Genomic DNA, 22125 nt, shown 5'->3' with positions numbered 1-22125 from the left:
CTGTGTCTCCAACCCAGCCGCCAGTGAGATTAGAGTGGTATGACTCCCCTATCTATATGGCTCCCTTGGTGTTCCTTTTTGGCCTCACCATATCCTGCATTCTGGGGCGGGGAGCAGGACCAGAGACCCTGCATGACAAAGGGTCGTGTCTTCAAGAAGCTTGAATTTTATTCAGAAAGTCTTCAAGGGCTTATAGAACCATAATAGAAGCAATTGCAATTTATTAGCTGGGTTTTGTAAGAAACATTGGCTAATTGGAAATCAGAGCACATTTCACTGTAGAAAGGCTTTTATAACTGCTGTGGAAGGGAGAGAAGGGACAGCATGAGCAAAGTCTTGAAGTCCAGAAATAGCATAGTATGTATCAGATACTGAAAAGTGATTTTATCAGTGATTTTTGAGTCAAGGAGTGGTGAAATTTCGCCAGGTACTAGATCATGGAGGGCCTTGCTGGTGTGTTAATAGGATTAGTTCTCATTACTTCATCTGTGTTCTAAAATTGGACCTAGGCTGGAAGAAGAAAAGAAATTGGGCAAGTCTCCAGCAAGGAACAAACAGTGTAGGACCCAAGGAACCAACAAAGGCAGCAGTTTTGGGCTAGAAAGAAAAGGACCTTAAAAATCGAGTAGAAAGAATTTTATATTTTGAATTTATCAGCTCCAAAACTATTTTGTCCAGAGGGAGTAAATCTGTTGGGAAGGCAATTGTTTTGGCTCATGGCAACCCAGAAAACAAAAACAAAAACAAAAAACAAAATAAGTTTTTAATATGGCTGTGTCTATAAGAAATACAGAACATTAAAATCTGATGTTAGTGATACAAAAATTATTTTATTCACTACTTTTCCCCAGCCTTTGGACTTTGTAAGGTCATCATTAGGCTCTTAGTTAACTGGTGGGCAGATGAAAAGGTGAAATTTAAACCAGCTAAAAGTTATCAGCTTTTGTAAAAAATCAAAATGGTTTTCTATTTACTTTCCTCTCTTTTCTATTTCGGCATCTTAATGAATCTGAATCTTCTCACGGTGCGAGGAAAGGTTTTTCCTCAGCAGAAACGCCAGTATTTTACAAAGCGAGATCCTGACACCAGCACAATCAAAATCACTAGGATCGAGGTAAAAATGTCTATTTCGTCTCATCGCATTCTTAAAAAATTTCAGTTTGGGGTGAGGTTGGTTAGCTTACTTTAAGAAACCTGCAGTACCTCGCTCGCCTGCCGCCACCCTGTGGCCAGCTGGGATCTGCGCGCGCTGGTGCCTCCCAGGCCTCCCCAGCGGGAGGCCCCGCCCCGCCCGGCCCCTCCCATCCCCGCCTCCAGGCCCATATTGGCGGGAAGACATTAGCTCCTAAGAGGAGTAAAGATGTCCGGGTCGTGCGCGGCAGCTGAGGAGAAGGAGGGCTCCAGACAGCGACTCCAGATGAAGGTGAGAGAACGGCTTGTGGCTTTTGGATACGCTCCTGTTTCAGTTTTCGTAAGGGGTTTGCCGGGCTGGGACTGGGAGGGCACCAGGACCAAGCACCCGGCATTTCCCTGCTGCGAAACTATTTCCTTCCCCTGGGGGCATCTTGCAGCTTAACCGGCTCGTCCGGGTGTTGGTTCAGAAGTGAAGCAGGATCCCTGCCCTGGTTTTCCTCTATGGAATCTAGGCCTTCAGTGTTGAGGAAAGTTCTTATCAACCCCAGAAATAGTGGCAAGATGGGATCAGGGACTTTACATTTGCTTTTGCAGCAGATATTGTTAGCTTTCCACTCTCGGAACAATTCTATTATAGTTACTCTGAAGCTAACAGAATAGTCTCCTCAGTTACAAATTGTAGCCATTATTATTATTGGTCTGATGGACTCATATGGACAAGAAATGTGTCCAGGTTAACAAATTGGGTATCTAGATTTTGGATGGACAACGTTTCCTTACAGGCTATCAGTTTGGATTTATGTTGTCCTTATGAAATAGGGATTAGATTTATTTACACAGATCTGTAAGAAAAGGTATAGGACTTGGGATTCTAATACTCTCTTTTCCTTTATTTATCTGAATAGGTGAATGAATATAAAGAAAACCAAAACATGTCTTCTGTATCTCTGAGATCAATACAGAAGACAGTTTTAGAAAAAACAGTTAAGGTGTGTCTTGTCCCCTTTTCACTCAGTAATTACAAGTCAGGCCAATTTAAGCTCCCCAAATCCCTATTAGACAAGAATTCTAAAAATGAAGTAGCATGTAAGAAATACAAGAAGACTGAAATAAAGAAAGCTTGCACAAGGATTTTAACTTCAAAGATGGAAGCCACCACATCTTCCAAGGCAGAATCCACTCTGCAAAAATCATCCATAGATGTTCACACAGAAAATAACCAGCGACAACACAAGAGCACTTCTGATACAGTGAGTCTCGGTGTTGATACGGAAAGCAGTCAGGATGGAGACAGTGATGAAGATACCACATCAAGCCTGGTAAGTTTAATTACTGCTTATTTAAATTTTTCTTATTTTAAAATTTGAAGTTCTCATAAACTAAGGTTATCAAGGATTTCTCTAACTCAAATTACTTTTGTCTAATTTATGTTTAATTGAAATTTTCTTTTTTAAATGTTTAAGAGATAACTTCCTTAGGCTAATTTTGCTTTTTGTTTTGATTTGTCAAGAAGAGGATTGACTTAATCTTCACTTTGCTTCCTTTTTTCTTCTTCTCAGTTTATTGTGTTTGTTTTTGAGTTCACTCATACTTTATGGCATCGTGCTCACCTTTCTATGTTCATGTACACTATACCCAAAGAAGTTGGCCTGTGGGACATAACGGCATTTGAATGACCCTTGATGTCAGAGTATAAAAATCATTTGATTGCATTGTTGTGCTAAATATTTCCTTTAAACAAAAAGGAGACATGGAGTAGAGAAGGTACATGAGAAGATACATGAGAAACACTTATTAATTCTATTTAAAATAATAGAATCAGTTTAAGGATCAGTTTAAGAATTAAGGATCTAGTTCTTTTGGACTTTATTGCCTACAGGAGTGTTGAACTTCATTTAAAGTGACAAATTTTATGCAAGGTAAGATAAAATTATATACCACATGACAAAAAGTTGATGGAACTAGGAGGACAGAAGATGATGGTAGGGAAAGGAAGATAGGATAATTGAGGTATTGTTGTTATGAAATAGGAATTCAAATTATCTTTCTTGTTCCAGAGGTAAGAACTAGGACCTGTCGGTGGGACAGCATGGGGTAAGGCATAAGTACATTGCACTGGGGGTTGGAAGCCTAAGCTTTAGGCATTACCACTTCTAAGAAACCTTGTGCTTTTAAGCAAACCACCTACAGTGAGGGGATTGGATAAGACTGGTGGTTCTCAAATTTTAGCCTGCGTTAGAATTACCTGGAGGGCTGTTAAAACTCCTTTGCAGGGCTTCACCACCAGTGTTTCTGATTTAGAAGTTTTGGAGTGGGTATAGAATTTGCACGTCTAATATGTTTTCTTAGAGACACTGATGCTGTTGGTCGTGGACTGCACTTTGAGAACCACCAGATTAAATTATCTCTTTGGCCTGTTAGACTCAGATGCTGAGTATATGAGGCTAATATACAGCAGATTTTAGTTTGATGTAACAAAATAGGGTCTGTGGGGCGGCCAGATGACTTGGTTGGTTAGAGTGCGAGCTCTGAACAACAGCATTACTGGTTTGATTCCCACATGGGCCAGGGAGCTGCACCCTCCACAACTAGATTGGTGACAACGAGCTGCCACTGACCTTCCAGAGGGGCGGCCAGGTGGCTCAAGTGGTTAGAGCACGAGCTCTCAACAACAAGGTTGCTGGTTCAATTCCTGAATGGGATGGCGACTGGGCTTGGAGCTGGGCTGAGCTGCGCCCTCCACAACTAGATTGAAGGACAACGACTTGTAGCTGATGGGCCCTAGAGAAACACACTGTTCCTCAATATTCCCCAATAAAATTTATGGAAAAAAAATAGAGTCAGAAATTAGAACATGAGGTAGTGAATATTGGAGATAGTCAAGCAGAGTCATAAATGCTCAGCATACATTTTTTTAGGACAAATAACAATCTAACATATTTTATAGAACATTTCATGCTTTTGTTCTCTTTCATTATCTTTTTGAAATAAAATGACCAAGGCTTTGTCGTACCATGCTTTAGGAACTGTGTTTAGTGTACAAGCTTATTAATCTTCCCAAATGAAGGAAGTGCTTTTTTCAAGTCACAGACAAGTCTTGGACTGGAAGTCTAGAATTTCTATTTTATGGGAAATTTACTAAATTTTCTCTCTCAGACCTTCTATTAAATATTTTAACTTCATAAAACATTTCTGAACAGTTAATTTTTAAAAATTTTGAGCAAATTTTAGTCCTGCAGAGGAGTTGCAAAAATATTACAAAGACTTTCTGTATGTCTTTCACCCAGCTTCCTCTTATGTTGGTATCGTACATAACCATAGAACATAATCATAATCATAACATGTACATAATCATGCATGAAACTAAGAAATGAACTTTGGTATAATACTATTAACTAAAGTACAGAATTTATAAGGAGTTCACCAGTTTTTGCACTGATGTCCTTTTTCTCCTTCAGTATCCATCTCAGGATCAAACAGTGCATTTAGTTGTCATGTCTGTAGACTCCTCAAATCTGTGACATTTCTTGTCTTTCATGACATTGACACTTTTGAAGACTACTAGGCAGTTACTTTGTATAATGTCCCTCAATTTTGGTTTGTTTGCTATTTTCTCATGATTTGATTAAGGCCTTGCATTTTGGGAAAGGATATCACAGAAGTGAATGTGCCCTCCTTGGTGCGTGTATCAGGGTGTACATGATGTTGGTATATTTTATAGGTGATGTTGACCATAATCACTTGGCTAAGGTTGTGTCTGCCAGGAGTCTCTAATGTTAACTTATTTTTTTTTTTGTAATTACTAAAAATTTTGAGGGAGACACTTTGAGACTATGCAAATATCTGGTTTCTGTCATCAAGCATATATTTAGTTTTAATTGAGATATAATTCACATACTATAAAATTTACTATTTAAAAGAGGACAATTCGGGGCTTTTTAGTATATGTATAAAGTTATGCAACTATTACTACTATCCAACATTTTCATTACTCCAAAAAGAAACCCCATACCCATTAGTCGTCACTACCAACCCCTCCTCCTCCCTGTCATCCCAGCTCTAGAAGCCACTAATGTACGTTTCTATCTCTATTGATTTGCCTTTTCTGGACATTTCATATAAATGGAGTCATACAACATACAGCTTTTTGTATCTGTCTTTTTTCACTTAGGATAATGTTTTCAAAGTTCATTCATGTTGTAGCATGTGCTGATTAATACTTCATTTGAATAATCATATTCCGTTGTATGGATATACATACCCACTAGCAATGTATAAGGAGTCCAGTTTCTTCACACCTTTGCCAATACTTGTTATTTTTTGTGTTTTTTAAAAATTAAAAAAAATGAATTGTGGTAAAATATGTAATATAAGATGTACCATCTTAAGCATTTCTAGGTGTACAATTCAGTAGTGTTAAATACATTTACATTGTTGTGAAACCAATCTCCAGAACTCTTTTTGGAAAACTGAAACTCTGTACCCATTAAACAACTCTTCCTGCCAGCCCCTGGCAACTACTATTCTACTTTCTGTCTTTATGAATTTGACTATTGCAGGTACTTCATTTAAGTGGAATCATGGTATTTGTCTTTTTTGTGACTGGCTTATTTCACTTAACATAATGTTTTCATTGTCTGTCTTTTGATTATAGTTATCCTAGTGGATGTGAAATGGTATCTCATTGTGGTTTTGATTTGTATTTTCCTAATGACAAATGATGTTGAGCATCTTTACATGTGCTTATTGGTCATTTGTACTTTGGAGAAACGTCTATTCAAGTCCTTTGCTCATTTAAAAACTTAAGTTTTTTTATATTGTAGAATTGTGAGAGCTCTTTATATGTTCTGGACACTAGACGCTTATTAGATAATATCATTTGCAAATATTTTCTCCCATTTTGCAGTCTGTCTTCACTTTCTTGATAATGCCCTTTGACATACAAAAGTTTTTAATTTAATTTTTAAATTTTGGTTTAAGTACAATTTATCAGTTTTATCTTTTGTGGCTTATGCTTTGGTGTCATATCTAAAAAAACCATTGTCTAATCTAGGGTTGTGAAGATTGACACCTATATTTCCTTCTAAGAATTTGTAGATCAATTTGGGGAGTGTTGTCATTTTAATAAGTCCTCCCATCTATGAGCATGGGCTGTCTTTCCATTTGCTTAGGTCTTCTTTAATTTTCTTTAATATTTTGTAGTTTTCAGTGTACAGGCCTTGCCCTTTAGTTAAATTTATTCCAAGGCACATTATTCTTTTTGCTGCTGTTATGAATGGCATTATTTCATTTTTGATTGTTTATTCCCAGTGTATAGAAATACAACTGATTTTTCTGTATTAACTTTATTAACTTGCAACTTTTCTGGGGTCATTTTCTAATATTTTTTGGTGTGGATTCTTTTGGATTTTCTATATATGAGATCATATCATTGGCAATATAGTTTTATTTCTTCCTTTCCAATCTGGATGTCTTTTATTTCTTTCTTTGTTTTTTTTACTGATTGTCCTGGCTAGAACCTCGAGTATGATGTTGAATACAAGTGGCCAGAGCAGACACGTTTGCCTTGTTCCTGAGCTGAGGGGAAACTTAGTCTTTTGCTGTTAAGTATAATGTTAGTTGTGAGAAATGAATATTTAAAACATTTTTATTTCAAAGTGATTATAGATTCATAGCAATTTGAAGAAATAGTACAGAGAGGTCTCGTGTACCCTTCACCCAGTTTTTCCCAATGGGTATATCTTATAACTATTAGCACAAGGTGGGTGTATAGTTTTCTATCACTTTATCATCTGTGCAGATTCATGTAACCACTACCACAATCAAAGACAAAACTATTCCATCTCCACAAAGCTCTCCCTTAGGTTACTTCTTTTTTTAAAAATTATTATTATTATTAGTTTCAGGTGTATAAAACAATGTAATAGACATTTATACCCCTCACAAAGTGATAACCCCTCTCCCCCAATCTACTACCCCTCTGACATCGCATACAGCCGTTACATTTCCACTGTCCCTATTCGTTATGCTGTGCTCCACTTCCTGTGACTATATATACGTACATGTATATATATAAAATTATAGTTGACATTCAATATTATTCAGCTTCAGCTTCAGGTATACAGTGCAGTGGTCAGGCATCTACACTATCCATGAAGTAGTCTCCGTAATAGGACAAGTGTCCATCGGACACCCTACAAATCTTTACATTATTGATTATATTCCCCAAACTGTCTTTGGTATCCCCGTGGCAATCTTGTGGTTACCGATTGGCCTTTCTAGGTTACTTCTTTATAGTTATGTTCATCAGCATCTCTTTTCACCATCCCTAACCCCTGGCAACCACTATTTTGTTTTTACATCTCTATAGTTTTGTCACTTGGAGAATGTTATATAAATTGATTCATACAGTTTGAATTTTTAGTATTATGCTGTTTTTAAATTGAAGTTATTTTTCTTCTTTGCTTTTTTAAGCATAGCACCCCTTTCTTTTATGGACGAAGTGACTTCTTAAGTCTCTGAAGATAATGGGAGTGTTTTTTTTTTAAAATTTCTATTTCCTATAATATGTTTATTTTGAGAGTCCACTTTTTAAAATGTTTTGTTGGTCTTTGTCTTTCATGTTGCAAGTTTTTGAGAGGTGGGTAATGGATGCGAATAGTTTGAGTTGCACATACCTCTTAAAAAACTGATATTTTTCTTAATAAATTTTCTTACTTTTTTTTGTGGTAAGTAGAGTCATTTAAATTTGTTCCTTTGATCTCAGTATGAAGCATTTTGAAATCGATTTTTAGGAAGTCCTTGATGGTGGTGATGTTTTTCTCTGAGAAGTAGTTTTTAAAGGCAGCGACAAAATCTTTCACCTTTGCTGCCACTATTATTTTGTGTATGTGAGAAAAATCTTTGTTTTGGTCAAGGTAATACATGTAAATACATGTTTAAGTCATAATTCCACATGTGTATTATATATACAAACACACACACAAATAGGTAATTCCGTATGTACACACATATACACAGAAACAAATCAAAACAGCCAGCAGTTTTCTGCCACATCTCTCTCTTTTTGTGAGTGCTGCTCAACAGACAAATTGCACTTTCAGCCTTCTTAGCTACTACCCCCCCGCCACATTATCTACATATTGACTTACTACGGAAGATGAAGATGCACTTACAGAATACCTTTTACACACATGTAGCCTCATCCCACCCATGCTTTTCCTTCCCGCATTCTTAATTAGGTACAGCCCAAGCTTTATCAGAGTTGTAAAATTTCTCTCAATATAAAGAATTCTAATGGCTTCAGACGCAGACACCCACACACACACACCGGGCATGCCAAAAAAATGTGTACATATAACTTATATTCATCTTTTTGTTATCGGTATATATTATCACAATTTTAATAGAGCTTTTTCCTTTCTTAAAATGCGTGTGCATTTTTTTTGCCCTCCATTTTCCTGCTTCTTTCTGGACTGTTTTTCTTGGCCAGACTTTTCCCATTTTCCTTTGAATTTCTTTGATCTTTTCTCGTTCCTGTGCTGGATCCTGTCTTTCTCTTTCTTAGTTTATTCTCTCACTTTGGTGAAGTGCAGCTTATAGTAACTTCCTAACGAAAGGTGTATGAGAGGTAGTTTGTATGTCTGGAAAAGTTTTTATTACATTTGATTGATGGCTTAATTGGATTTAGAATTGTAAGTTGAAAATAATTTAATTTTTCCTTAGAATTTTTAACATATTGTTCCATTGTCTTCTAGCTTCCCTCAGTATTGAGAAGTTAATGTCATTTTGATTCTTGGTTCTTTGTGATCTTTTTTTCCGTCTGCACACTTTTAGGGTCTTCTTTTATCTCAGGTATTAAGATTTTTTTTTTTAGGTATTAAGAAATTTCGTGATGATGTATCTAGGCTTGGGTCTTTTTTCACTCATTGTGCTGCATACTCATTGGGCCCTTTGTAATCTTGAAACTCACATTTTCAGTTTTGAGAAACTTTCTTATATTATTTCTCTAACAATTTTCTCTGCTCCCCTTGCCCCCATCTATTAGTTGGATGTTGGACCTCCAAGATTGCTTCTCCAGTTATATGCTTCTCTAGTTCTCTGCTCATGTGTTTATCTAGTTTTTTTGTTGTTCTTTCTGAACTTCCTTAACACTTTCAATGAATTAAAGTTTTTCTATTATTGAGTTCTTTCTTGTTTTGTTTAATAAAAAGATAGCTTTGAGTAATAGTACAATTAATGGCCAGTAGGAAATAATTTACTTTTAAGTTACACTACTAAAAAAAAAAAAGTTACACTACTTGACTTCTGATATACGATTACTTGCTATTTAATTGGGAAGCCATACAGTTATCTTGTGATTATCCCAAATTCAAATGCTTTCACTCAATAGCTATTAAAGCAAATGTACTGGTTTGGTAAGATGTCATGAAATGAATAGAGTAGTGCAATTTGAAGGAAAGTATACATGCAGAGAATCTAACACCTAGTTTTGTGAGGTGCTCTTGCTATGAATTATGTAAAATAACAGAATCTTTTTGGTGTAATTTCATAGGATGATTTTTCAGGATTGTCACCGTATGAAAGGAAGAGACTGAAGAACATATCAGAAAATGCAAACTTTTTTGCTTCTCTTCAGTTGTCTGAGGTTTGTGTGGAGTTTCTAATAAAAACCAAGATGCTATTCCTCTTGCTAGCAGTTAATAAAATACTAATAGTATCAGGTTTCATAGTGTCAAATGGGGAAGGGTAAAATTAGGAGCAAGTTTCCATTTAATAGAAAGAGGTTACCATATTTTATTGATACCAAGACATTTTTTTCTTTTTAATATTTTTGAAATTGTCATCTTAAAACTATGACTGGCAGCTTCCTCCTCCCCACCTTTTGGTGGTGCATAAAGTAATGATGTCTTATGAGGTTGTCTTGGATTCAAAGAAACGGTATGTTTCAAGTGGTTGCTGTAACTGCAGGATAACAGGGAAGTGGGAAATGGATGGTTTGAAGGATGTGTGGTAGACAGGTGAGAGGACAAGCTTTTTCTTTTAAGAAATCTTGAACTTTCAAACTAAATGGGAGTACAGTTTGTATAGGGAGCTTTTAGGATAAATGGCCAGATGTATGCTAATATTTTATAATCATAACTAAAGATATAATTTACATTAGTGTCATTACACTGGGGCTGAAACTTCTATATGAGAGAAAAGTTGTTTAGGAGAGTGTGTGATGTTTTCTCCCAAAACGTATCAAACCTTTGGCTTTATTAAGTAATTAAGTGATTTCTCTGAATACCAGATTCTCAAATATTCAGTGTGTGTTTTCATCTTGAGGGGAGGGAGGGTGAGTTAATATAATTTTATATAAATAAATTATATATATATGTCATTAATGAAAATAAATCAGAAATTTAGACAAAGTATCTCTGATTTTGATTTTGGTTAACAGAAATTATTTGATTTATATAAGTATAACCTATAAATAACTTATCTAGAAAATATCAAAGTAGGATTGATTGCCTTAGTAGTAGAAGTTAAACCTTTTAATTTGTGATAGTGCATTTGATTAAATGTTTAATGTTTAATCATGTAAACTCATTAGCAACCTGGTTCAAGGTATCAGAATGTCAGTACTTTAGACAGTGTTATTGATAAGTATATTTGTTTCATGTCTACTACCAAGAGCAGGTATCATATTTTAAGGATCTTTATTTTCTGTATAGGTCTTAGTTTATGTGGATATCGTAGCAGATACTTAATATTTTAAAAGGGAAGCTATGTAGTTGTATTATTTTTATGTGTATATATTTTGTGTATTTTGCAGTCAGCTGCAAGGCTCCGTGAAATGATAGAGAAGAGACAGCCTCCTGAGACCAAAAGGTAAAATATTCGGTTTACCATGATATACTGGGGCGTTTTATAATTTGAAAAAATGGTTTGGCATAATAAGTAACAGATCAGAAACTCTGTAGTTTAATCTTAATCCTTATAGGATTTGTGAAGGAATGCTACCTTTTAATAACTCTAAAGTTCTCATCTTAATCAAAGGACTATATAGGAAATAGAATCTTGAGAGCTGAATTTTGTTTATATTCAATACTGTTGCTGCTAATGGAGGGCAATCTTTATTTCCACTAAATTATTCTTATTTTTGCCTAGGAAACTATTATTCTTAAAGATTCTTTTTACTTTTCTGTTATCTTTTTGTTTCTTAATTTTTCTTTTCCATTCCTAGAATAAAGGAAGGAAATTAACATTTATTGAACATCTATGAAACCTAAAAGGTTCAGTGACCTAAAAATTTTGTCCCGTATTATCTCATTTAATTCTGATAACAACCAAATGTGGGAGGTAATATATCCATTTTGTGAGATAGAAAACAGGCTCAAAGAGGTAAAGTAATTTGCACAAGGTCCAAATAGCTCATAAGTGGAAGCTTTAAGATTTGAACTCCATGATTCCTTAGCTTAAGTTCTGTCTACTGCATTTTAGCAGTGCTTATGTATAAATGAAGAAACTAAAAATCTTGGCATCATTAGATCATTTGTTTAGTGCTAGTGCTAATGAAATATAGCATCACTTAATTGGTTTGATTCCAATACAGGTCAATTAGCTTGCGAAAAGCTAAACTTAATCATGGCCAGATACTTGTGAGTGTGAAATGTTGTAAGAGGAACATCATTCATCCTGCAAAACAATAGCACTGGTTCTGTTACCACTTGATTAATAGATTTTTGATTTGTTCCCAAATTTGTCGTTGGGCGATTTTCTTGGTGTGTTAACATCATAGAGCACACTTTCACAAATCTGAATGGTATAGCCGCTTACTGTAATTGTACGCGTATGTGATATACTTTTATACTTCTGGCAGTGCAGTAGGTTTGTTTACACCAGCATCACTACAAACATATAATTGTAGTTTAAGCCCTGACAGTTGGCTTTTCTTTTTGTAATGTATGTTTCTGACTTAAGCTTTGATTGCCTAGGCATCCACTCCAAAGAGGCATTCATTTCAAAGAGGCATTCATTTCAAAGAGGCATCTGCCTTCAAGGAAGGCTGTCTAGAATCAGTACACTGCCAGTCACTAGATAAAGAGCCAGGCCGCCTCTGTGCACTGAACCTCCTTTGTTTTAGAGATCTTGGTTGACTTTGATAACTAACCATTTGAGCTACTTGTTTGTTTTTCTTCCAGGGCTTTAAATTCTCACTCTTACGTTTCAAAATCAAAACAGATGAGCTCTGGAAACCCTAGGCCCCCACTTTCGACCCCAATAAAAGCAGAACCCAGGCCCACGCTCTCCCTCAATCTCTATCCTGTGTGCACCCGGCATGTCTTGTGCTCACCAGGGCCTCTAAGAAATAAACTAACTTTCTTCAAAGTTTCTTAACGGTTATTGCTGAATGGCATCTTGCAATCATAATAAGAACCACAAGGGTCAGTCCAGTTGTAACGTGGATTTAGAAAGGGGAGATGTCTGGGGTGGCCGGGTGGGTCACTTGGTTAGAGCGTGAGCTCTGAACGACAAGTTTGCCAGTTCAATTCCCACATGGGATGGTGGACTGTGTCCCCTGAAACTAAAGATTGAAAATGGCACCTGGTCTTGGAGCTGAGCTGTACCCTCCACAACTAGATTGAAGGACAACTACTTGGAGCTGATGGGCCCTGGAGAAACACACTGTTCCCCAATATTCCCCAATTAAAAAAAAAAAGTAAATTATATTGAAGGGAATACAATGAAATATTTGTTTCTTTTCCATCCTAGACCTTAGTTCTCCAAACCTTGTCCCTAAAGGAAACCGCTCTTAATAGTTTCACGTATGTGCTTCTGTCGGTAATCTCAGCATACACAAATATATATGTATATGTAAACTTTTTGTAAAAGAAAAAACAAATAGAATCATATTTAATATGTACTGGACCTTGTTTTTGTTTCTTATGAGTTCATTTCATATCAGCACACTATCTATTTCATTCTTATTTATGCCTGCAAATTGTTTTGTTAGGTCTGTATGTCATCATTTAACAGCCCTCACCTCCCCATGAGGAACATTTGTGATATTTCTAGACATTTAATTAAAATGAGTGTAGCCATGTACATGCATCTTTGCAATGTGTGACTATATTCGTGGGATACATTCCTATAGTTAACTCATTAATATTAGTAAATACCTAAACTGTTCTATGGGTACATGAGTTTCCCCCCCCCCTTTTAGAAAGAAGCCTAAGAAGAAAGAAAATGAGACTGGATGTAGAAGGTCAATGCGATTACTAAATGTAGATCCTTCAGGAGTTTCATTACCAGTAATCCCAACCGAGCCGACATTAGTAGCAGATGAAAATGTAAGTGCAAATACAATACATTAAATTAATAAAATACTGACTTTTTTTTTTTGGTAAATATTTTATTTATTTTTTATTAGTTTCAGGTGCACAAAACAAAATAATAGTTAGACATTTATCATTTATATTCCTCACACTGTCAACCCACCTCCCCCCATAAAATATTGAAAATTTTGAAGTGTTTGAAACTAGACTACAAGGTCATTAAATTATGTTTAATTTGCACTTTATTAATTTAATACTTGACTTGTATGGTGTAATGAGTAAGATTTCTAAGCCATTAAGACTGGGTTGGATTCTATATTTCTGCAGGCTTACCTGCTGTGGGATTGTGGGTAAATTACTTACACTTTCTGAGTCGTGGCTTTCCCATTTTTTAAATGGCAACAATAATAGAAACTTCAACAGGGTGTTATGAGGGTTAAATGAAATAGTTTGTGTAAAGATCCTTACATTGTATTCAGGGCTTAGTAATAAATAAATGGAGTTATTAATATTAATAATAAAATGTGTTAATAGTGATGGGGGTTCCTTGCTATAGTTTATACTATCATGAGTGGGAAGAGTCTTATTTACCAAATGTATTGTCTAAATAAGATCATAATTATATTTTTTACTCAAGAGCACCTGCTGTTTTCAATACTCTGTATTTAAGTACTTAATCATAAATTATAAGACAGCACTAATTAGGCTGGTTCTTTGGTGGTTAATTGCAAATTAAAGTGCTATGGGAAGAGTAGCTTTCAAATTATTTTGAAGCCTTCGCCCATGATGAGAAATATATTTACATTGAACTCATTACACACACACCCCTCCCCGAAACCAAACTTTTGTGAGATGATACCTTTACATGTGATGCACTTTTGTTTTTTCTGTTCTTTTCTCATTCACTAAAACATTGCTGGTTGTGAAATTTTTTTTTTTTTGGCACATTTTTTTTTCATGTAATGAAGACTTAAGACATTTCTTAGCAATTTTCAAATATATAGTATTCTTTAAAAAATTTTTTTTTAAAATTTCCCAATTATAGCTGACATTCAATATTATTTTATATTAGTTTCAGGTGTAGAGCATAGTGGTTAGACATTTATATAATTTACAAAGTGATCCCCCAAATTAGTACCCACTTGGCACTGTACATAGTTATTACAATATTGATTATATTCCCTATGTTGTATGTTACATCCCCGTGACTATTTTTAACTGCCAACTTGTACTTGTTAATCCCTTCCAGCCCCCCAACCCTTGGTTGTGACATATTAAAATGATTTCATGACCTATGGGTTACACCTGTGATTTAAAAAACGCTGGCATAGAACAGTAACTTTGAGTAATGAAATTGAATTGTCTGAATCAGCAACTCCAGTTATTGGCAGTATAACTTTGGACAAGTTAACTTCTCTAGGTTTCATTCCAATGTCTTTAAAATGTGGTATCATTCACTGGATTAATATTGAGAAGATTAAAGGAGGTAATACATTCTATTACTTTATAGGATACATGGCATTCATTCAACAGCTATTTTTGAAATGCTAATGATGTGTCACCCCCGTTGTTGGTATGAAAGTAAAGTAATGAAAAACCTCAAGCTTCTAGGGCAGGGCAACAATCAACCAACTTTTTTCATTTTTCTTTTTTTTTTTTATAACAGCCTTTGTTACCTCCTGGGCCTTTAGAAATGATTCCTGAAAATCGAGATGACAACAGTGAACTATTCAAAGAATTTCTACAGACTTGGGCTGAAGTGAGCAAGGTATCACTTGGGAGGGCTTTTATATAAGCGTTTAGAATCATTTGTTAATGAAATTTGAGTGCATATATTAACTTAGTACTTTGGCTCTCCTGTTTCAGACAAGTAGTAAGAACATTGAGAAGGAGTTATCTAGCCTTAAAACGTGAGTTAAAATTCCTTGCTTTTGCTTTACATTTTGTGAGATCTTCAAATGATAGACTATATACCATTATAGGAAATTTTGAAAATGAGGTGAAAAAAATTATCCATAATAATTCTATCCTTAACAACTGTTGTTTTTATATATTTCCTTTAAAGTATTGCCATATGCTGTACCACGAGGATATAAGCTTCATGAATGCAAGGGTTTTGTCTCAATAACCAAACAGTAGTGTATATTCATTCAAAGTTTAATAAGTGAATGAATCCCCATACATTTTTATTGTTATGTTCTAATGCCTATATAATTTTGCATTATGCTTTTTCATTAACATTGTGGTTGCATGCTACTAGAGTCTTTAAATTTATTGAATAATTATACAATAACCCATTGAGTAGGTAGAATTTACTTAACCTTCTCTTACACCCTTGGTATTTGGAGTTGTTTTCCATTTAGTTTTGTATGTTTCTATGTGGGCATGTGTTTGTTGAAGTATATATTTGTGGTAGCAGATTATTTCCTTAGAATAGATTCCAGAAGTGAGATTAATGAGTCAAATATTATGGACATTTTTATGGCTTTTGGTATACATTGCTGAATTATTTTCCAAAATCTCTTTTTTTTTTCCTTCTGAAAATCTTATATGGACTTATTCTGCCACTAGCAATATATATGAATGTATATGTTTAACTGCAGCCTACTAGCTTTTCTAAGTGAAAAATAGTACCCCATTATTTAATTCGATTTCTTTGGTTGGCAGGAGGTTGAGTATTTTCCCATATTTATTTAATAATTGTGATTTTTCTTTTTTGAGTCGTCTTATTTTGTCTGTTGAGATTGGTTTTACTTCTAAAATTTAACTTTTTAATTTTCTCAGCTACAAAGCCAATTTAAGTGGCATGGTCATTAGTGAAGACACTGTTTATAAAGTTACCAAAGGTGCAATATTCTCTATAGCTTTCCATCCATCAGAAATTAAAACTTTGGTGGCAGCTGGGGCCAAATCTGGGCAAGTTGGACTTTGGGATTTGGTAAGTTATTATTAATTTTTTGAAGATACTAAAGTTTGAAGCAAATAGTCTAAGAAAATACCCTAGAACCATGTGTTTATAGATGTTACTTATTTATAGTTTTGTGCTTTGTGATTCCAAATCTTAGAAATATGGAGGAATTTAAATTTGCTTTATAGAACTTAAACATTTTTAGTTTGAATATCATTAGTCATCTGGGCATAAATTAACTGCCAGGAAACTATTACAACTTTAAATGCATATATGAAAAGATCACATAAAGTTCTTATTTTTCTAATTATGTTTAAAATAGTTTGTAAGCTGAATTAAAATGTCTTCCTAAGGATCTGCTTAGGATGATCCCAGACATTTTTTGATGAATCAGAAACGGACATTGAATTCCATTCATTATACATATAATTCTACATTGATTGCTTTTAGTGTTTACAAAATTGAGAAAAGCCAAGTTAATGTTCTCTGAATTTATTTTCTAATTGGGGAATTAAAACAAAGACCTGAAAATTATCATAAGGATAATTAATGAAGATGAAGAAACCATGGTGACTTGATAATAAACAGATTTTGTAAGTGGGAAGAAGAAATAGAAACCAAATTTTCTCTTATTTTGGGAGCAAAGGTTCTCCAATGTTTTGATAAGATGTGAGTTGGGGGTAGGAGGTGAAAGAATTTGGTAAAGAAAACTGAAGTAGAGAAGTGGGAAGAGGGTCAGAAATAGTATAAGGTTATAGAAGTTAAGACATGAATTTCAAGGATGGGAGTTTGACAGGGCTTCTTGCAGACAAGTTAAAAAGAATGAGAACAGAAAAAAGGCCATTGGTTTAGAAAATAGGCTACCATTAGAAAGTTGAGAACAGCTTTAACATTGAGATAAGGAAGGAACACAAACAGACTAGGGGATTAAAAAAGTATGGTACTAGGAGAAAAATTCAATATGTTATATCAGAGCAACTAGCATGGGCATAGCAACTCAAGCATAATGAAAATGAAAAGAAATGATGTGGCAACTAGACAAACACTGTCACAAAAACAATGAAAGAACCTAGCATGCAAAGACAGACCTAGAAGAAAAACATAAGGAAGGAATTTCTCTTCAGTTGCTCCAGATTGTAGAACTGTACTGTTCAGTACAGTAACTACTACTCATATGAGACTGTTTTCATTTAAATTAATATAGAAAATTCAGTTCTTCAGTTAACACTAGGCACATTTCAAGTGCTTAATAGCTACACATGGCTAATGGATACCATATTGGATAGTGCATATATTTTCGTCATCTCAGAAAATTCTTTTGGACAGTGCTGCTGTGGAACAAGTTAATAACATTGATTTGGTAAAATAAGACTCAAAGAGATGATAAAGTCACAGAAAGAGATGAAAAAGGAGATTGCAGGACTAAGGACACAAATTGAAGATCAGTGAAACTAATAAATTAGACAGAAGCAAGGAACAGAGTAGACTGCAAAAAATTAAATTATAGAAATTAAAGGAAAGATTAAAAGTAATATCAAACATAGATGAAAAAAGCTCTAAGAGACAAACCAATAGTAAAGGAAAGATAGTCAAAGATGATTCTGGGACACAATGGGATAGAAAATACATTCAAAGAGAATTTTTTTGAAAAGACAGAATTGAATTGGTAGATTTGAATGTATATACGACATTCTAGGGAAATTTGGAACTTAAAGGATAAAGAATTCTTCAGGCAGAAAAAACGTTATATTCAAGGGGAAAAGCCAGGCTTGCCTCAGTTTTTTACAGCAACATTTCATGTAATGCTTACAAAGTTCTGAGGGAAAGAAGTATGGTCCCAGAATACTTAACCAGCCCATGATACTCCTCTAATGCAAAGGCAGCAGGTAGGTATTCTCAAATGTGAAAAAACTAAAATTCATCTGGAAGAAAACTGACAGAAAATCTCAGCCAATTAAGAATAAATCAGAATTCAGGAATGGAGAAGTTTGACAAAAGAATTGATGATGAGCATTGAATCCATTTAAATGCAGAACTAATATTAAATATCTATATAAATTATGGTTACAGATCTAGATGTGAATGTTATTATCTGGACAAAATATTTTACTATAATAAAAATAAGATAACAAAATATAGGCTGGAGAAAGAGGAGATTGGAGGAGGGAAGAGAATAACGTCTCCATGAATAGAAATCATTTAAAATTGAGACAGTTAAAAAATAAAAATGCGTAATGAGTACAACTGCTTTAAGTTTTATACTTTTTCCTTTTAAGAGATATGTGTTGTAAAGAAATACTTGAAGTCCAAAAATTTCTTCAGCTTGATTTGCTTTTATTATTTTAAAGTATAGCTATCTTTAATGCTATTAATAATGGCATATGTAGCATGGTCTTATTCTTTTCTAAATTTCTTCTCTGTCATTCTATCTCCATTAGTACATATAAAGATATTTGTAAAGATCACTTACAATTTTAATGACAGTTCTGGTTAATTTTGAATTTGGAGTGAATTTTTAAAAACTTTTGTCTTTGTACATATCTGTATTGTTTGAGTTCTTTTTAACAATGGAGAGTTGTTTTTCTAAAAGATAAACTCTATAGGGGGTGGCTGGTTAGCTCAGTTGATTAGAGCACGATGCTCATAACACCAGGGTTGCCGGTTCAATCCCCACATGGGCCAGTGTGAGCTGCACCCTCCACACTAGATTGAAACAACTACTTGAGTTGGAGCTGATGGGTCCTGGAAAAAAACACTTAAAATAAATACAAGTGAAAAAAAAAAGAGCTGTATAAACAAATACGCCAAGATGTTAACAGTGGTAAACTCTGAGTAGGAGGAGAAGTGTGTGTGATTGTAATTTTTTCCGTTCCTTTTCTTCTTCTTTTCAAAATTCTTCTGTTTATTTTAAAATTTAAAATAAAAAAGCAAACAAAAATGCTGGAGGTTTTATTTTATTTTATTTTGCTGGAGTATTTTAGAGTAGACTAAAACAGATTTGGAGATGGTAGTTGAACCAGATGATAGATGATAGATGGTAATGTGAACCAGAGCATAAGAATGCAACTTATTCAAATCTGAAAAGTGATGATTTAGGAGTTAGTAATCCAGTTGTGGAAAGGCTAATCCCTACAAATAATAATGTTAATATGGATATTCAAATACATGCATTTTCATGGTGTTTTTTGGGGGATGAAATATTTCTAAAACTCATTTTGTGCTGGGACCAAGCACCTTACAAAAATTGTGCTGAGAATGATGTATATACTCATATTATATAGCAGCATACCTAGGAAGCAGAGTGGTAATGGTATAGATCTTGTTTTTGGTATAAGGAATTATGCTGTATGTTGTATGAAATAGAGTAGATTTTTCATTTCCTGAGGATTTCATGAACTGAAATCATAATTAGCAGTAATTTTTTTCTCTATAATAAAACTGGTTATCTAGTTGCAAAAAGCTGGAAACTTAAAATAAATGTGACTTATTGTTGGATTGAAAATTAGAAAAAAGTAATTCAGTGACAGTATAAAGTTTCTAGTTCTAACTTTCTAAAGGGGAGGTGGGTACAATTATAGACTAAAAAAAGACTAAATGTAATAAAGACATAAATAGTTCAGTGACATAATGATACAGAAAATATTACTACTTTTCACTAGTTTTTGTCTCTCTCCCTGCCCCCAACTCTTTTCCAGACTCACCAACCTAAAGAAGATGGAGTTTATGTTTTTCAACCCCATAGTCAGCCAGTCAGCTGTCTTTACTTCTCACCAGCCAATCCGGCTCACATGCTATCACTGAGCTATGATGGCACGTTACGCTGTGGAGATATTTCCAGCGCTGTTTTTGAGGAGGTAATGTTAATGTGTTTACATGTTGACCTCATATGATATTCTGAATTCTTTATGAAATGCCACATGAATGATTATTATACCGGTCAGATTGGGTGAGGTGGTGTAGAATAGGGACTATTACCGCACTGCCTGCCTATGTCCCAAACCATCTATAACTACTTGTGTGACCCTGGCAAGTTACTACTTCTTTGTGCTTCAGTGTCCTTAATTGTGAAATAGGATAGTACCTTATAGGGTTGTCATGAGGATTAAATGTAGATAATGAAGTAATGCCGATAAAGTACTTAGAATAGAGTCTGGCACATAATACGTGTTTTCTCTTACTATTTTATTTTTGCAAAAAGCTTTTAAATAAAATAACTTGTATTTTTAAGCTTAATACTTGTACTTACTTTTCATTCAGGAAAAATATTGGAATATTATTATACTTTTGTTCATCATTCCTGGCCTTTGTGAATTTAGTGGGGATGAGTCTTAGATGTGACAAAAAAGACTACAGAAAAATTCATCATATAACAGTACAATATTATACCTAAAACTTTTGGCCTGTAATACCGTGTTTCCCTGAAAATAAGACCTAGCCAGACAATCAGCTATAATGCGTCTTTGGAGCAAAAATTAATATAAAACCTGGTCTTTACTGTAAGACCGGGTATAATATGTAATATAACATTTTATATTATAATATAATATGTTATATTATAACAACATAATATAATATAATAATATATTATAATATAATGCTGGATCTTATATTAATTTTTGCTCCAAAAGACGCATTAGAGTTGATTGTCCGGCTAGGTCTTATTTCAGGGAAACACGGTAGAACCCAGAAACTACAGTGTTTTTTTTTTTTTTTAGTTTTCTAGTTTTTTCCTATTCTTCTAGCTAAGATTTATCATATCTGGTTTAGCTCAGCTGTTTTTATCTGGTGAAGTTAGAATGAAAACTGCCATTAGATGTCATATAATTGTACTATGGCCAGAAATGGATAGAACATCTTAGACCAAGTGTATTTGTAACCAAGTTTATTGTTGAAGATAAGGTCTTTTCCTGGGCTAGTCTAATCCCTCTGGTCTAAAACCCTGTTTAAGAACAGTTGAAAGGTCTTGGGCTCATACTCATGACCACGCATCCTCCCAGAGACTACCTAGATCACCAGACTACTTCTTGGAGGTGTTCTAACCAGTTTGTTCTCTGGTGGGGTAGGCCACAAGTTTCCAAAGGCCTGAGGAATCCTCACAAAATTGGATCCCAATGATTGTTTTGGTCTACTACTTAAATACCTACTATTTAATGTTTACAACAAACATACCATTTGAGGTGCTTACCAATATCAGATTTCCTCAGTAAGAGAATTCTCACAAATCACTCTTTTTTTAATATGGGTTTTAATCTTTGTGAAACTTAGATGTAGATTTTCATCTTTTATCTTATTTTGAATGGTACTTTTAAAGTTTTTAGAGGTCCGCAGTATAAGAGCAGTTTATATGTGATAGACAGTGAAGAGAACAGGTTACTTATCACTGACGTTTCTTTGTAAATACTAATTGATGATCTAATTTTATACCTTATTTTTTTATATATGCCAGTACTCAGAATTAACACATGTTAATGTCTTTGTAGTTATTCTAATAGTCTATGTACAGATGATTCATAATTATTTTAAAAGTTTTAAAATAATTATTTTAATAATTATAATATGTAACTTCTTTTGTTCTTCACTGAATTCCTAAAATAATATTTTTTACAATTGAGGAGACTTTCTCCCTGATTGGAGCTAATAGTTTTTGGGTTTTCTTTTAAAAATGAAGATGTTTAAGTTTCTTTAGGTCTGTTTTTAACCATATGAAAAAAGACTTTTGAAGACTGTTGACATGTTACTGGTCAGACTTAACCTAATTACTGA

General features: G+C 34.3%; 1 protein-coding gene across 2 annotated transcripts in view; it reads left to right on the top strand.

The window, feature by feature from the left end:
- Nucleotides 1–1141: 1141 nt before the first annotated feature.
- Nucleotides 1142–22125, top strand: part of WDR76 (WD repeat domain 76) — a 30772-nt gene continuing 9788 nt past the window's right edge. The window contains exons 1-9 of one of the 2 annotated variants that reach the window (XM_033107082.1): nt 1142–1423; nt 2040–2453; nt 9689–9781; nt 10952–11007; nt 13343–13469; nt 15121–15222; nt 15321–15364; nt 16239–16392; nt 20058–20216. In XM_033107082.1, coding sequence (XP_032962973.1) covers nt 1361–1423; nt 2040–2453; nt 9689–9781; nt 10952–11007; nt 13343–13469; nt 15121–15222; nt 15321–15364; nt 16239–16392; nt 20058–20216 — 1212 coding nt within the window. In that variant the 5' untranslated portion in view covers nt 1142–1360. The remainder of the gene's footprint in view (nt 1424–2039; nt 2454–9688; nt 9782–10951; nt 11008–13342; nt 13470–15120; nt 15223–15320; nt 15365–16238; nt 16393–20057; nt 20217–22125) is intronic. The other variant, XM_033107081.1, reaches the window with a different exon arrangement.

This window comes from Rhinolophus ferrumequinum, chromosome 6, assembly GCF_004115265.2.
Source record: "Rhinolophus ferrumequinum isolate MPI-CBG mRhiFer1 chromosome 6, mRhiFer1_v1.p, whole genome shotgun sequence".
Classification (NCBI taxonomy): domain Eukaryota; kingdom Metazoa; phylum Chordata; class Mammalia; order Chiroptera; family Rhinolophidae; genus Rhinolophus; species Rhinolophus ferrumequinum.
Note: the sequence above shows the minus strand (reverse complement) of the source record. Positions and strands in the feature narration are given on the sequence as shown.